Source organism: Cyprinus carpio, chromosome A16 (genome assembly GCF_018340385.1).
Source record: "Cyprinus carpio isolate SPL01 chromosome A16, ASM1834038v1, whole genome shotgun sequence".
NCBI lineage: Eukaryota > Metazoa > Chordata > Actinopteri > Cypriniformes > Cyprinidae > Cyprinus > Cyprinus carpio.
In genome coordinates, this window is record NC_056587.1 from 14,545,959 (window position 1) to 14,562,327 (window position 16,369).

Here is a 16,369-nt window from a genome sequence, read left to right on the forward strand (position 1 = left end):
CTCATAAACATGAGAGGTTAAATAAATGAACACTCCAATAGCAGTTACAGTCTTAGAACATTTTATTGTTGTCTGAACACCCGTCCCACCCCAACCCTCAGTTCCCCATGAGATATATGCCTCTGTGTCCTCTTCCTGTCCCACAAACACATGGTCAAAAACACAGTTCTTTTTCAGTTCATTCAGTATCATACAGAAACACTTGTAAGGAAACAAATAAACAAAAACGCACAAAAAAACAAGGACCTGGCTCAACAGTTGTCAAGAGTGGCTTAAGTCCTTCCTCTCTCATAGTGACACCCTAGGGATAGTTATGCGGTATTAGCATAGGTGACTACCATTAGAAGCTGGCTAATGTCTTTGGAATGAGCATGGTTATAAAAAAAAAAAAAAAAAAAAAAAAAATTCATCGGAGGGTTTTAAAGTGACTGAATGGGCCTTCTGAAGGGGCGACTTTGGAATGGCTTTTAGAGATCCTCCTCAGCTGACTGAGCATTTGTCAGATCTTTTGGCGGCATACAGTATTTAGGAAATAGGTCTTATACAGTACATTCAACTATTTCTGTCACTTTTCAATTGTTAAATCTGGCCGAACAAACTTTATTCACATACTATTCAAAGAACACAAATATACATCTATATGTACATAAACTTTCCACTTGAAATCTGAGTGTCCAGGCATTTTCCAAGAAAGTCCAAAGAGGGATTTAGTGAAGAAAGTCACAACACTGTCTTTGTAATCTGTTCATTCAGTATTTTCTCTGGCTCCCTTATAGAAACAGTTTCTCCAAAATTGAAAATTCTGTCATCATATTGTCCCAAATCCCATAAGACTTTAAATCAAAATGTATCCTTTGTGTTTCACAGCAGAAATGAAGTCATATCAGTTTGGAACAGTAAATAATGGCAGATTTCTCATTTTTGAGTGAGTGGTTCCTTTAACTACAATAGCTTGTTAACACCTTCAGTCATCTGATGCGATCGTGAGCTGTCAGTCAGTGTGGACTGAGGCGTCAGTCTGTCTCAGTCTGAGATGGTTTATGCAGAGTAATGTAATCAATGGGAAAACGCCTCTGTGATTTGCTAACTTGGCATCTTGCTGATACGGCAATTTCACAGTTGGGGTTATAAATCTGAGAGATGTGTGTTTGAGTAATACTGATGTGGATACTCTGACTATTTTATTTAGTTCTTTTAGTTGTTAGTTCTGTAATTCAATGGTGGTACATTACAGTTTGGTGTTTTTAATCACTGAACTCCTGGCTGTTAGTTTCTACTTACTGCACTAAACTCTCTGTCACCTTCCACAAATTAATTACAAATTACAGTCTGAAGCGCTTTTTTTTTTTTTTCAACCAACAGTTCCTGTGGTTCAGTGGTAGAGCATTGCATTAGCAGCGCAAAAGGTTGTGGGTTCAATTCCCAGGGAACACACATACTGATAAAAAAATAAAATAAAAAAATTATAGTCTGAATGCACTGTAAGTTGCTTTGGATAAAAGCGTCTGCTAAATGCGTAAATGTAAGAAGGTTATTTGACTCAAGAAAATTTTGATTTTAACCTCAGAAAGTCACATTAAATTTTACAGTACAGTATATAAGTATATTTTCAATTCATTTTCTATGGAACAATCTTTGGTAACTCCGTTACCAATCTCTAAGAATCTTAATTAAAAGCAAGATATTTTGATGATTTGATTTTACAGTGTGGCAACAAAAACAAAACAAAAAATTGCAACTGTATAACTATAAATATATAGATTTAATAATGGACTTCTGAGGTATGAAAGGTCAAAATTACCATCTTAAAACAGAAATTCGACTAGCTAACATGGGATTTGTACCTCTGATGCTTGAAAAAAAAAAAAAAAAACCTCATCAGACACCACAGTAATGTATTCATGAATTGCACACTTGACAATAAGATGATTAAGCATTGTGTATCCAGGCTCTTAAAATGGCAAATAAAACCCATCACATACTGCAATGCTGTGAATATGTAAACTTAAACGAATGCTTTGAAAAATCTTGAGCCCAGGATTCAGCTGTACACTCAAAGCTGCACAATTATTAAACAAATCCACTGAAAGAACACGAGTCAGTCCGATAAATAGTTACAAGTGAAAAGAAGAAGATTGGCGGTGTTCCTTCTGCTCCCTTTCTCCTCACTTCTGACACAGTTTGGCCTCCGTTCCCGTTTTGCAGCTCCGTTGTAAAAGGACTATTAACTGTGCTCTCTCAAAACCACTGAGTGAGAGGATAAAGGTCAGGGTGTAATCCACCACAAGCTTTAGAATGCCATCATGTCTGCCCCTAATGTACTTCCTTTGCTTTAAGCACACAGGCCACTGTTAGCACTTGAGACTTGCACCTTAAGACAAGAGATTTCCAGCAGACGTTAAGTATATATATATACAAGTAAGAGGAAAAAGACAACAGTTACAACAAGATAGGAAAGCCACAGTGGGGCAACCTGGCCTCCCAACTCTCCTGTCAATCTCCTCTTGAGACATATGGCACCATATATAGAAATAAACTCTGCCTTCGATGATACAAGAACCAATCCTCAGAGAAAAGACATGTATCGCTAAATGTTGGTGAAACAGCATTTCCTTTGCGATGAAGAGGCATTGGCTTCTTGATAGACAGTTGATGGAAAGCTGTCTGCTGGTTGAATCTGTGTGTGTGTGGATGTCAACGTTTGTGCATGCATTTGTGTGTTTGTCCTTTTGGTGCTTTTTAAGTGGCATGGCAGATGCCCAACTCCTTTTTAAGAGCCATGGTAAAGACACCCAGCTCTCAACTCCACTGTGCTGCACGTGAAGAGACCTTCTCCAAGTGATGTTTATCTTTGCTCTTCAGTCCAGCCAGCCAGAGAGAAACAGGCAGGTGTAAAATAAAACTGCCATTTTTAGAAGCGGCCCACTATCTCTGCAAGCAGAGATAAACCAACCACACCGCACCAAGCCAGGCTCTGGAATTGCTCACAGTTCTGAGGAAAATATGCTGAAAATATCCTAAACCGAAAAAACAGCCATGACACAGAAGGGTGTAACATATTTAGGTGTTTGGGGCAAAAAGGCAGAAAACTCTACTCCGCTTCTTCCTTCGGCTTTATGATCTGGGTAAGACGACAGAAAGAAGGGAAGCAGTGGTGATAAGGGAGCCTGCCGGTGGTCCAGCTCCATGCAGTGAGCTCAGCATGATGGGATTGGGGGGGAGAGGGGGGCTTTTCCGCTATCTGACCTCCAAGCAGTCCAAATACTCCAGAACCAGCTCATAACAGAAACGATACTGCTCCTGCACCACACAGACACAGAGAAATGACAGAATTAATGCAATAATTTAGTTTCATTTCTACGTAAACACTACCGTTCAAAAGTTTGCGGTAAGTTTTTTACTAATGCTCATCAAGGATGCATTTATTTGATCAAAATGTAGTAAAAACAGTAATATTGTGAAATATTTTTACAATTTGGTCATTTGGTGCTTGAAAAACAGTTCTTATTATTATCAATGTTGAAAACAGTTGTGCTGCTTAATATTTTTGTGGAAACTGGATATTTCATTATGCCTTATCAAAACTGGACAGAAATCATTTATTAGAATTATTTTATTGTATCTGTATATCGTTTTGGTAAAAAAAAGAAAAAGAGATCAGATTACACAATGACAATACAATTACAATTTTGTTATCTTCTAAATTTCACATTTATTTATTTACACATAGAATAAGTATTTATACATGAAAATATTAAGCCACTGTTCTATATTAGTTAGGATGTCCCTCATTAAAATTTGGGGTTCTCTGGCATCCAAAAGACTCCTGCTGCCTACTCACTGGGGCCAGGAAAAAGTAATTCCTCCTATTTGTTTTGCAACCAATAATCTCTTTATTCTTTCTCTGAATAGTTTGTTCTGTTTTAGTATGACTTCACTGGCAATGAACTTTTATACCCACCAGTGTCTCCACCATGTTGGGCTTAGCATTACGAAGAGTTTTGACAGAATAGAAGACGTCCACCATGTTCTGGTACTGGATCATCTCCATCAGGATGTTGCTGGCACAGTACATTCCGCTGCGGCCACCGCCGTTCCTAGACAGACAAGAGAACAACAAGCCCAGCTTTCATGAGTAAAGAAGAGACATTGAGGATAGTGGAGAAACAGATCTGGCTGTGCTGCATACTGATATTCAGTCTACTGCAGAAATTTCTCATATCCAGTTAATATGAAACCAGCCTGCACCAGAGGCATAAAGAGCTTTTTGAAGATCCGCAGAGGTCTTCTGCTATGCATGCGTACGGTACGACGGCGGCAGCTAGATGAGGCAATGGTGAGATAATCAATCGCAGTCAGTGCTTTGGCAGCTCTGGTTTAACACTGAGAAAGGCCTGTGCTGTTCTATATTAAAGCATAATTGATTTCATCTCCATAATCTCTTCTCTCTGCCTGTGGTTGGTAACACTGTGTGACAGTTTTGAGTGATGTGCTTCTGGGCGGCGATGGGAAACAAATTCGTGCCTGGGGTTCCAGATGAGGCAGCTCGGTGGGCAGGAGGGGAAACGAAGCCATGGGGGAAGTGAAGTGTGCGGTTAAAAGGATGATGACCATGTTAAAACCTAGGCTAAGATCAGTGAGTCTGGGTATGAGTGAAGTCCCTGTTTAGAAAATTATTTTATCTGAGAGCCGTTTTGTTTGTTTAATTGTTCATGTCAGAATATTGTCCATGATATGTTTGCAAAGGTACACAGAAATATATTATGCATATATTATCTCTTATTTGGCTCACTGGCAAACAGAGATAAGACAAGGATTAAGTGTGCCGTTCAAGGGCACAATGGCCATCACCCAGGCCATAGCAAGGAGCTTCAACATTATGCAAGGCAGGAACGTCACCTAATGGTCAACGTGCATTGTGCCATTCAGTGTAACTGCTCTTTGATTAGCTCATTTATTTCTGCTCTTCAGTGTTAATACAATGCTTTTATCTTTCCCTTTTTCTCTTTGATTTGGCCTATACTGTATTGGCCTATAGTTCTGTAAAAGTTTATGGCAGGGTTGTGCACCATTCAAAACTGAAATATTGCCTTCTATTTAATCAAATTTAAACTACCACTCCAAAGTTTGGGGTCTGTAGGGGTTTGTTGGGGTCTTTGTTTGGGATCTGTTCTTAACATTTTTTTTCTTATGTTCATCAAAGTTGCATTTATTTGATAAAAATACAGTAAAAACAGTATATTGTGAAACATGACTACTATTAACATTAGTTTTCTATTTTAATATACTTTAAAATGTATTTTTAATTTAATTTTCATCAGCCAATACTACAGTCTTCAGTGTCACATGATCCGACAGAAATCATCCTAACAGATTGATTTATTAATATTTTGTTGGAACCTGTGCTACTTTTTTTCAGGATTCTTTGATCGATAAATAAAAAGTAAAAAGAAAAGCATTTACTCAAAATAGAAATATTTCTCTCAAAATATGTCTTCACTATCAATTTTTTTTAAAATCAATTTAACATATCATTGCTGAATAGAAGTACTGACCTCAAACCTTTGAACAAATATCCCCACCCAAATATCTGACCCCGAATTTCTGAATGGTAGTGTAACTTCTATTAAATTCAACTTCCTGTAGTTCCAATTTGACTTATTTCCAAATAAATTCTAAATTAATAAAATCTCAAATTGGAAAGTGTTTAGAACACACTGGGTAGTGGATCTTCCACTACTTGTATTACTGATGAAGAGTGCTGGTGCACCTGTTAGACCAGACATACATCTCAGCGTGCAAGTAGAAAAAAATTATCTGTATCTGTTTGCATCAGTTGCTTGGGGAAACATCAATCAATGACACACTGCAGAGGACACATGGTGGAAGCAAAAGATGTAGTTAAGCACAGCAGGACTGCATCATTTAGCTGATTTCTCTTTTTTTAATCATTTGTCTGTATCTGATTAGCAGTACATAAAGCTTATGACAGATTACAATATACAGTTGCAGGAGTGTATTACTGTGCAGCAGAAATCAATAGACAGAATACCAAATAATCAAAGCAAAACATTAACAAAGAAATATTAGAATACACTTAAAAAAGAGCAACTGTTTGTTCAGTTTATCTAATTAAAATCAGCTTATGCAACAACATTCTTGATCACGTTGTCACAACCTAATTTATTTGTGCAAATTTAATTTGCAAAATGGAAGTTTACTTAATCTATTTGCATTAACATTATGAATCATTTTAATTGGCCATAACTGATTGTACAGATATACAGATGCAAACGTAAACAGACACAATGGAAATTGATTCTAATAATTCTAACAATACTACTCACAGGCAGTGGACGACGGTACGACCTTCCCCACACTCCCTCTGCCACTTCTGCACGCTGGCCAGCAGGTTGAGGAAGGCCTTTTTGGAGTCAGGCACGTCACGGTACGCAGACCAGCGCAGGAACTGGAACTGGCACACGACCAGCTGACCCTCCTGCAGCTTCACATGGATGAGACGGGGAAAAGGAAAGGTCAAGATAAGTAATGCATTACCAGCTGTGCATTTGGGCGTTTATGAATGTGTACAGTAGGACTGTTCTCCATGCTGAGGTCTCAGCAGTGCCAAGTCAGCAGTGTTTAGGTTGTGATGAATGAGTCTGCTGGGAAAGGGTTTCACTCGGGTGGGGAAAAAACACTGTAAGGCTGGCCCTGATACATGCCTGCTTTGCCTTGAAACAAAGGTGGAATTAATATAGAGCCCTGAGGCACACCCCGAAACTGCCCTCGGGGTTGCTGGGAGGAAGTGACCGCATTGACCATAGCTAAGCGACACAATTTAACAAGTTTGACAATGATTTTTCTGCCAAAATGTTTTTCCAATTTTTAAACAACTGATAGGACATACACAGATGCCAGAAGTTAAATTAGGTCGTAGAGTGTATTGTGAAGTTATATTCAAATTAAAGGAATTTTAAATGAAAATTGAGCTGTTTTACAGATAATAATGCTCAATAAATATGAATCTGAATATGGTCAATTTGAATATGACACACTGTGCCATCAGTTGTTGCATATGTCGTAACTGAACTTGTGACTGATATACAGAATAAAGGACGGAGCTGAAATTTAAGGAGAAATTTTTCCAGTAAATATTTTTTTTTTACATAAACCAGCAATTACAGAGTTTACACACCTCACTACCAAGTTCAAGTTAATTTATTTAAAAAGCACATTTATAAACAAGACTGACCAAAGTGCTGTACAACCATAAACACAAAAAACAGAAAGAATAAAACATATGAACTTAAAACCAAAGGAATGATAGATAAACAAGATCATAATACAATATAATAAGAATAGGATATTAATAGGCCAGATCAAATAAGTGTGTTTTTAAAAGAGACTTAAAAATGGATAGGGAAGGTGCCACTCTAATCTGAAGCAGCAGATTGTTCTATAACCGAGGCCCAACCACAGAAAATTTTACATTTGACCAATTTTAAGTTCCCAGAATTTCCTGGCAACTTTATTTTTTGGTTCCCAAAGAGAACAATTTAACATTCTCTGTTGATTAGCCAGGAAAAAGAATGTTTAGGTTCCAAGGTTCCAACATTCTCTTAACCTCTATATTCCAAGATCCTTTACCCTGCTTTACATAAAAAAATCAGACTACAAACCATGTCTTATTTTTATCCATGATTTAATCAATCATTAAAATAAGTCAAGTGCATCATCAAACATAATATGGAAGATTAAACTAATGCAAGATTTTATTTTTCCATTAACATGTAAGATTTCCTGGATAATCACAACCCATGAATACACATATTTCTAAGTGATTAAAAAAACAAAACAAGTCTCTCTAGCAGACATGCAACAACACAGAAAGTGCACCGTTTTAAACCAGACGTGTACAAAAACAGTAACACTAACATTCTCCACCACACAATCTAAGTAATAGAGATGTCATATTTGAATAACACACGCACCCACAATCACAAGCGCCCCCATCCACACACCCCCTAATTCCCTCTACAGCGCTGGAAATGCCTTCCCCCCACTTAGTTTCTAACGTTCCACAGACACGCTGCATGGCAAAGCATTATAACACTGTGACATCTGTCAAAAGTGCATCGAGCTGAGAGAAAAAAATGCAGGCGTCTATTAGGCAAAGAGCACTGCTATAAAACATTCGCAGAGCAAAACAGAACAAAATTAGCCCTTACAATAATGACAAGCTGGGGCAAATTGAAAGTGGTAAAAATGACCTTCTGTGGCATACTCATTAATGTGTGCTTCATATCTGCAGGCTTATAAAAACTTATTTAGGCATCTGTCCTAGTCTGGGAAAGTGCCGCCATATGAAAGTGTCATGTGCTGATGGTATGAAAATGGATATTTTGAAATAGCTTTTTCTCTGTTCTTTAATTGCTCTTGTAGCTTTGGCTGACAAAATATATTGGACTGACAAACGCTATTTATTTAACTCTTTATCTTGTAGTCTATTAAACCGTGATCTGAATGTAACATGGCACAACAGCAAACAGAGTAATGTAAAAGGCCCCAAAACGCTTTCAAAGCTTTTCAAATACTACATAAAAGTCTCAATTTCCGCACTTTTTTTTAACTTGTGGAATTAAGCTGACAGTTAAATGGCACTACATAATGATCAACTGTTTCCAAGGTATGAAAAATGTATTGTAAAATGTATGATGTAATTTCGAATAACTGCTCAATTAAAGCAATTTTATAAAGTGAGTAAAATGATGATTAAGTGATTAACTTTCTGTTAACTTAAGGGTGTATTAAGGGTCTGCTAGGGCTTAAATGTAATAAGGTAATGTGAGGGAAACTTCTTATATGTTAAAAAGTGAATTATCATTGATGGAACTCACTCTTGTCACATTTTTGACCCGGAAAAGCCGGGTGATGATGTCCTCATCTGCAGACATGGACAGAAACTCCACTTGCATAGGACCATACTGCTGAAGACCTGGTTCAGGCCAGTACTGCACACAAGGCTGGAAAGATAGAAGAAATTTCTTTACGGAATGTTTAAAGTAAAAAGAGAGAAGAATAGGCGAGAAAAGCAAATGTATTGTGGAGGGTGCTAGATTCTGGAGGAAAAAAAAGGTTTAGTGGGTTCTGCAAGGGAAACGTGTCTAGAGTGAAACAGGTTCTAGAGGGAAAGGGGTTCTTGAAAGAAAAGGCTTCTGAAGGAAGTATATTTTACAGTATAGCTGCTGAACTTATGATGATCAAGCAGGACAGTCAGAGGCCAACCCCCCATAATCTAAAAACCCAAAAGGATTTCAATCCAAGAATGTGCTGTGAAATGAATGAGATTCACCATTTTTATCATTCAATCAGATGAATATTTTGACACTGTATTTGGAATATGTTGCAGCCTTAGAATTCACCATCCATACATATGAAATGCTGTAGCCTTACTAAACCAAACTGAGCTGAAATTAAACGGGTGGAGACGATGAGAATAGGCAAGAAAGAGGAAGAACATTAATGACAGCAAAGCAAGTGAGGTGATAAATATTAATACTTATGGACTGCAGAGAGCAATCATGCGAATGAAGAAGAGGGAGAGACATTAATCCACCACAGAGAGAAAAAGGAGCAGATCGACTGCGAGGGTGACACTGAGTAACTGCCGGCATGTTAGCGCACGTCAGGGTTTTCAGAGAACCGTGATCGAGAAGAGCACCGGAACGCAACTCCGCAAACTCAAAGGGAAGCTTTATGTAAATGAGACTTGACTATACGCTTATGAATATAGAACATTTCACAGGGAGATTAACAGAAGCTGGGGACAAAATAGCTTAAACGACTTCAAAGGACATGCGATGATGCCAATGTAAAAAGGCAACCTACAGTATAAAGATGAAAAGAAAGAACTCCCAAAGTCCTCTTGGGCGCTGTATTTAGTGGAACTTCTGGTGGCTGTGCGGACGCTTTCACTTACCCAAGCAGAGTTTGATTGGTTCAGCTGATTCAGCATGACCACAGAGGTGCAGCCGTAGTCAAACACTAGCCTCCAGAAGTCAGAGGTTGTGCCGGGCAGTGGGTGTGGGGTTACAATGAAGGCAGCAGGCCGGTGGAAACTATCCATCAGTGCCGCGTTAATGTAGTTGTTACTCTCTCCCTCAGTGGTGACCAGGAAGGCGAGGGCCCTGTCAGGTGGGAGAACGTCCATGCTGCGATTCTTCTCACGGTTTCGGGGTAACAAGGCGATGCTGCACTCCTCGACGTCCAGATGAGGAGTCACAGAGTTTAGCGTCTGAGGGAAAAAGTAATGGATGATATGCTAAACAACTGAAATAAGCTTTGTAGTTTTTTCCTGTGCTTAACAACTTTAATGAGGTCAGTGGGTTTATTATGATCCCTGCCAATGGGTTTATTAATGCATCTCTATGACATCAAAAAGTTGCAGAAGTTCAGAACGAGACATTTCAAATCAGTGTTTTATAACTTGTTTTGTCTAAAAATAACTTCTATAATTAATTAGTATAGTTTTTGTTAACTGAAAGAAAAGCTTCATAATTAAATAAAAAAGAAAAGTACATAAAAAAGAAAAAAGAAAAGAAATGTCACCTTGCTAATTAAAATAAAATAACTTTAAGCTGGAGTATTAAAATGACTAAAACTAAAAAATTAATTTAAGCTATATATAAAAGATCAAATTTGATTCTTTGTTAAAAACAAAATGGAAAAGCAAAAGAAAGAAATAAAGAAATATGTATTGTCATTCATAACAAATACCGTTTCTATAAGCTCATCAAAGTCAGGAAAGAATAGTGCAAATCATACAGACATGATACATGCACTGTTCCCCATGAAAACCAAAAGGTAAATAGATTTAATTTTCTCTACTACAGCCAAAATAACTTATATAACAACAATTCAACAGAAAACATCTACATGAACATCAAAAATATGTACAAAACCCATTATAATATGCTCCATCAGTACCTAATAACTATAGAACAATATACTGTTCACCCTTTAATCAAAATCAGCCTTCCTTTACTTCTGTTTCAAAGCCTCAGCAAAAAAATTGCTTATAATGAATGCATTATAATTCACCTGGAAAGTAAAGTCAGAAAAATGCAATGTAGAGGTAAGTGCAGGAGAGCAAGGGTAGTTCTGCCTGCCTTCTACTGAATCAATAAAAGTATTCTCAGCAACACATGTGGAGTGGTACATCTTTTATTAAATAACCTTCACCGACCTTTCACTCCCTGGGGATCTGTGGCTAAGTGAAACACGGCTGACTACTGCTCCCAATGGACAACGAATGTGAGGTATTTCTTCTGTTACACTTTTGCACTACTACCTTTTTTATTTATGTCCAATGTTCTAGTAAAACAATTAAACTTCTGTAATCAATAGTCTCCTACTGAAGAACCTTACCCTATGATGCCCACCTTGCCAGTGTATACAAATGAAATAAAGGATTCTAAGTTCTGAAAGTTCCTAACATTCTGCCATTTATTACATCTCAGTTTTCTCATTGTTATGTGTGTAGGTGTACAGTACATATGCTATGGAATGGACCCGTGTTGCCGTAGGCATCATTCATTGGAGTCAAAAAAAAATTAAAAAGAGTAATATATGAGTATTTATGCCCAAATAAGTGATCCCTAAACATTTCTGTCTAACATTTACTGCAGCTTTTTCACTTTGAAAAGAGGTTGATATTGAAGAATGGGGCTGTACAACCTGTGAGTAAGGGAGCTGTCTCTAACACTAGGCGCCATGTGGAACATTTCAGGTGACAAGCAATTTGTCTGCCACCACTGAATGTGAAACTGCTTCGCAATGTGACAAATCCAAAGCCAATCAGATGATGTTTAAATGTACAGTCACACAGTTGTATGGGATTTTACACCATTGAGATCTCACAATCAAGGCATTCGGGAGAAATTACAAAACAATAAATTGTTTTATATTGTTGACAAAGACCTGGAACTCCTCTCGTAGCTGTGAAGAGTTGCTCTGAGAATCCACCCTCAGCATCTCTTTGTAAGCCAAGGTGAACTCGTTTACTGGGATGGCCGTCTCCCCACACAGACACGCCTCCAGGATGGCATCGTGAATGAATATGTACTGCTCCTATACAGAAAGAGATTGCAAAGACATAACTACCCATTTCCTGGTGTAGAATTCATATTTTGATTCAGTGATAATGTCTTAGTGGGTGTGCCATCCGCTCTGTTTAAACTCCATCTAGTTTGACACATTCATTTGAATTTGCTGTTGTGTGCATAATAGGCAGGACATTAATGCATTAATCAGCCAATCACAGTGACAAGGAGGCACTGCTTTCTGTGATTTTATTTTATTAATTTTTTTGTATCTTTTTTTAACCTGTATTTTTATTTATTTTGTAATATTTGCTTCCATTTACTTTAATTTTCTCAAGAGTTTTTTTTTCTCCCTTACCTCCTCTGAGAAAACACCCTTGATAGATAAAGTAAGAAAAGCAGAATTTGTTTAACCTCCATGTTTCAAAGTAAACAAAATTTGTGGCATGTTTCAAAGTGTACTGCGAGTGAATAAATCGCTCTACATAAACACTTGCGGATGGATTAAATTAAAGCATCTGGCAAATAATAACTAAGGTTTTAAACAGTCAAATGACTGTGGGATTTACATAATAAAGTTTGGATATGCAAATATCGGAACATCTATGCAAAGGCACTTGCCTCCGCAGAGTGGACAGATGCATCAAAGATGATTATTTGCATTACACACCTATCAATACATGCTTTTCACTGAATTCCAATGCTAAATATTCTCAATATTTATAGCGACTCCTACAGAGCTTATTACTATGCAAATACAAGAGATGTCATGTAATAAGTCTATTGTCATAGCTTGGTAAAGGGAATTATGGGGAAATGTGAAAGGCTGCACCTCTGTCTGGATCATGTTGATACGGCGAGAGCAGAGGGTCTTCACACAGTTGTAGATGTCCACCACTCCTTCACACTCCGCCATGTCCAGCATTACATCCAGCACTATATAGCATCCTGTCCTGCCTGCTCCCACACTAAAGAAGAAGAACGAAAGACGAATAGCAAGATCTTCCTCAAAAATGATGACATTTGCTTTTTCTTTGATGGACATGAACTAAAGATCAAGCTGGTGAAGTTTTAAGGCAGCTGCCACAGTCCTGTTCGACATGGAAGGATGTGAACAGTCAAAGTCCAATGTGACAGTTGACAGCCAACACTAACAGAAAGTACCAAAAAGTATTACCATGGGTAAAATAGTAAAACCAGATTTTTGGACACATATCCTGGTCATATCAGGTTTTTGTACATTTAACATGATATTCCACTGTATTCATTAAGTTACCTTGGAGTATTTGAAGGAAATATAGCACAAGCACAATTTTCAAGCAAAACATTTCACAAGAAGTTTGTTTATATATATATATATATATATACAGGTCCTTCTCAAGAAATTAGCATATTGTGAAAAAGTTCATTATTTTCCATAATGTAATGATAAAAATTAAACTTTCATATATTTTAGATTCATTGCACACCAACTGAAATATTTCAGGTCTTTTATTGTTTTAATACTGATGATTTTGGCATACAGCTCATGAAAACCCAAAATTCCTATCTCAAAAAATTAGCATATTTCATCCGACCAATAAAAGAAAAGTGTTTTTAATACAAAAAAAGTCAACCTTCAAATAATTATGTTCAGTTATGCACTCAATACTTGGTCGGGAATCCTTTTGCAGAAATGACTGCTTCAATGCGGCGTGGCATGGAGGCAATCAGCCTGTGGCACTGCTGAGGTGTTATGGAGGCCCAGGATGCTTCGATAGTGGCCTTAAGCTCATCCAGAGTGTTGGGTCTTGCGTCTCTCAACTTTCTCTTCACAATATCCCACAGATTCTCTACAGGGTTCAGGTCAGGAGAGTTGGCAGGCCAATTGAGCACAGTAATACCATGGTCAGTAAACCATTTACCAGTGGTTTTGGCACTGTGAGCAGGTGCCAGGTCGTGCTGAAAAACGAAATCTTCATCTCCATAAAGCTTTTCAGCAGATGGAAGCATGAAGTGCTCCAAAATCTCCTGATAGCTAGCTGCATTGACCCTGCCCTGCAGCTGACATGGCACCCCAGACCATCACTGACTGTGGGTACTTGACACTGGACTTCAGGCATTTTGGCGTTTCCTTCTCCCCAGTCTTCCTCCAGACTCTGGCACCTTGATTTCCGAATGACATGCAAAATTTGCTTTCATCAGAAAAAAAAGTACTTTGGACCACTGAGCAACAGTCCAGTGCTGCTTCTCTGTAGCCCATCCACAGCACACGCCTGTGCACGGTGGCTCTGGATGTTTCTACTGCAGACTCAGTCCACTGCTTCCGCAGGTCCCCCAAGGTCTGGAATCGGTCCTTCTCCACAATCTTCCTCAGGGTCGCGTCACCTCTTCTCGTTGTGCAGCGTTTTTTGCCACACTTTTTCCTTCCCACAGACTTCCCACTGAGGTGTCTTGATACAGCACTCTGGGAACAGCCTATTCGTTCAGAAATTTCTTTCTGTGTCTTACCCTCTCGCTTGAGGGTGTCAATGATGGCCTTCTGGACAGCAGTCAGGTCAGCAGTCTTACCCATGATTGCGGTTTTGAGTAATGAACCAGGCTGGGAGTTTTTAAAAGCCTCAGGAATGTTTTGCAGGTGTTTAGAGTTAATTATTTGATTCAGATGATTAGGTTAATAGCTCGTTTAGAGAACCTTTTCATGATATGCTAATTTTTTGAGATAGGAATTTTGGGTTTTCATGAGCTGTATGCCAAAATCATCAGTATTAAAACAATAAAAGACCTGAAATATTTCAGTTGGTGTGCAATGAATCTAAAATATATGAAAGTTAAATTTTTATCATTACATTATGGAAAATAATTAACAAGGACCAGTATATATATATATATAATATATATATTGTAGATGTGCCTTATTGTTCTTAGTGGATATATATATATATATATATATATATATATAAAATATTAAAAATATTAGACAGCACAGCTGCTTTCAACATTGATAAAAAAAAAAATATTATTTGAGCAGCAAATCAGCATATTAGAATGATTTCTGAAGGATCATGTGACACTGAAATCTGGAGTAATAGCTGCTGAAAATGTAACTTTGCCATCACAGGAATAAATTACATTTTAAAATATATTCAAATAGAAAACATCTGTTTTGAATTGTTATAATATTTCACAATATCATTGTTTTTACAGCATTTTTGTTCAAATAAATTGAGCATTGGTGAGTTTTAGAATGGACATATTTAGACATTTCTGGCTGAAAAACATTAACTGTTATAATATGATGAAATGCAGCGCTCCATACCTGCAGTGGACCACCACAGGCCCTGCGTCGAGTGGCGTGGAGGTTTTGACCCGCCGAATGAAGGCTAACAGACCCGTGGCATGGTATGGGACTCCATGTTCAGGCCACGATGTAAAGTGAAACTGACACACTTCGTGTTTAGCAGAGTATCCCCTCTGAAAGACAAACATGCTCCACACTTCAATTATAATGTATATGTACTACTGAATTTAATATAATTAAATTTTTCGCCATCTTAATTAGAGGAACACTGAGATATAAGAAACTTGAAACCGAATTGTCCATACAAGCATCTTGGCTCAATGTGTAAGGACATACCAATAGGCCACGGCTCCAACAAAGATACTGTTGTGCTTTAAAAGTGGCACAATTTTTATTTAATTTTACTACTATTTTTATTTATTCAAGACAAACTGTTTTTTGTTTGTTTGTTTGTTTGTTTGTTTTTTATTAGATGAAAAAGAAAATTCCCATTGGCTCAAAAATCTGAGGTAACTCACTTCTGGAGTTTGAATTCCTCATGGCTTAAAGACACCAAGAGAAACTCAGATGAATTAGCAAAAGCGACAAATAAATAAACACCCAGCTCTGTGGTCCCATATGTCAGTATGTCTACTAAGCCACTAAGAGACTTCCAATTACCGCATCCCAATTGGTCGTCTGTTTGAATACACACGAAGATAGCTTCAGCCGACAGCCTGTCTGATGGTTACTAGAAGAAACCTTCCCCACCATTCGCCAAACACACACAAGCACATCGTTCCACCCACAGCTCATGTTTGATTGACAGGGCCGTGCCAAGCACAAAACTCACATTAAAGGCTGTCGACAGAACTGCGCCTCCACAAGGCAGCAAAGAGGATGATAAGAGAAGACGGGGGGGTGAGGTGGAGGAGGATAAATTGGGCTAATTTCAGCAAACGCACCCACATTTAGCCCATTGTATCACAGAGAAGAAGAGATAATG

General features: G+C 37.9%; 1 protein-coding gene across 12 annotated transcripts in view; it reads right to left on the minus strand.

The window, feature by feature from the left end:
- Positions 1–1,493: 1,493 nt before the first annotated feature.
- LOC109065034 (receptor-type tyrosine-protein phosphatase U-like) overlaps positions 1,494–16,369 on the minus strand; it is a 190,772-nt gene continuing 175,896 nt past the window's right edge. For all 12 annotated transcript variants that reach the window (XM_042772875.1, XM_042772872.1, XM_042772871.1 and 9 more), the window contains 8 exons: positions 15,403–15,557; positions 12,937–13,072; positions 11,983–12,132; positions 9,983–10,297; positions 8,901–9,026; positions 6,348–6,505; positions 3,962–4,097; positions 1,494–3,300 (listed from right to left, as the gene is read on the minus strand). In XM_042772875.1, the coding sequence (XP_042628809.1) occupies positions 3,238–3,300; positions 3,962–4,097; positions 6,348–6,505; positions 8,901–9,026; positions 9,983–10,297; positions 11,983–12,132; positions 12,937–13,072; positions 15,403–15,557 (1,239 nt within the window). In that variant the 3' untranslated portion in view covers positions 1,494–3,237. The remainder of the gene's footprint in view (positions 3,301–3,961; positions 4,098–6,347; positions 6,506–8,900; positions 9,027–9,982; positions 10,298–11,982; positions 12,133–12,936; positions 13,073–15,402; positions 15,558–16,369) is intronic.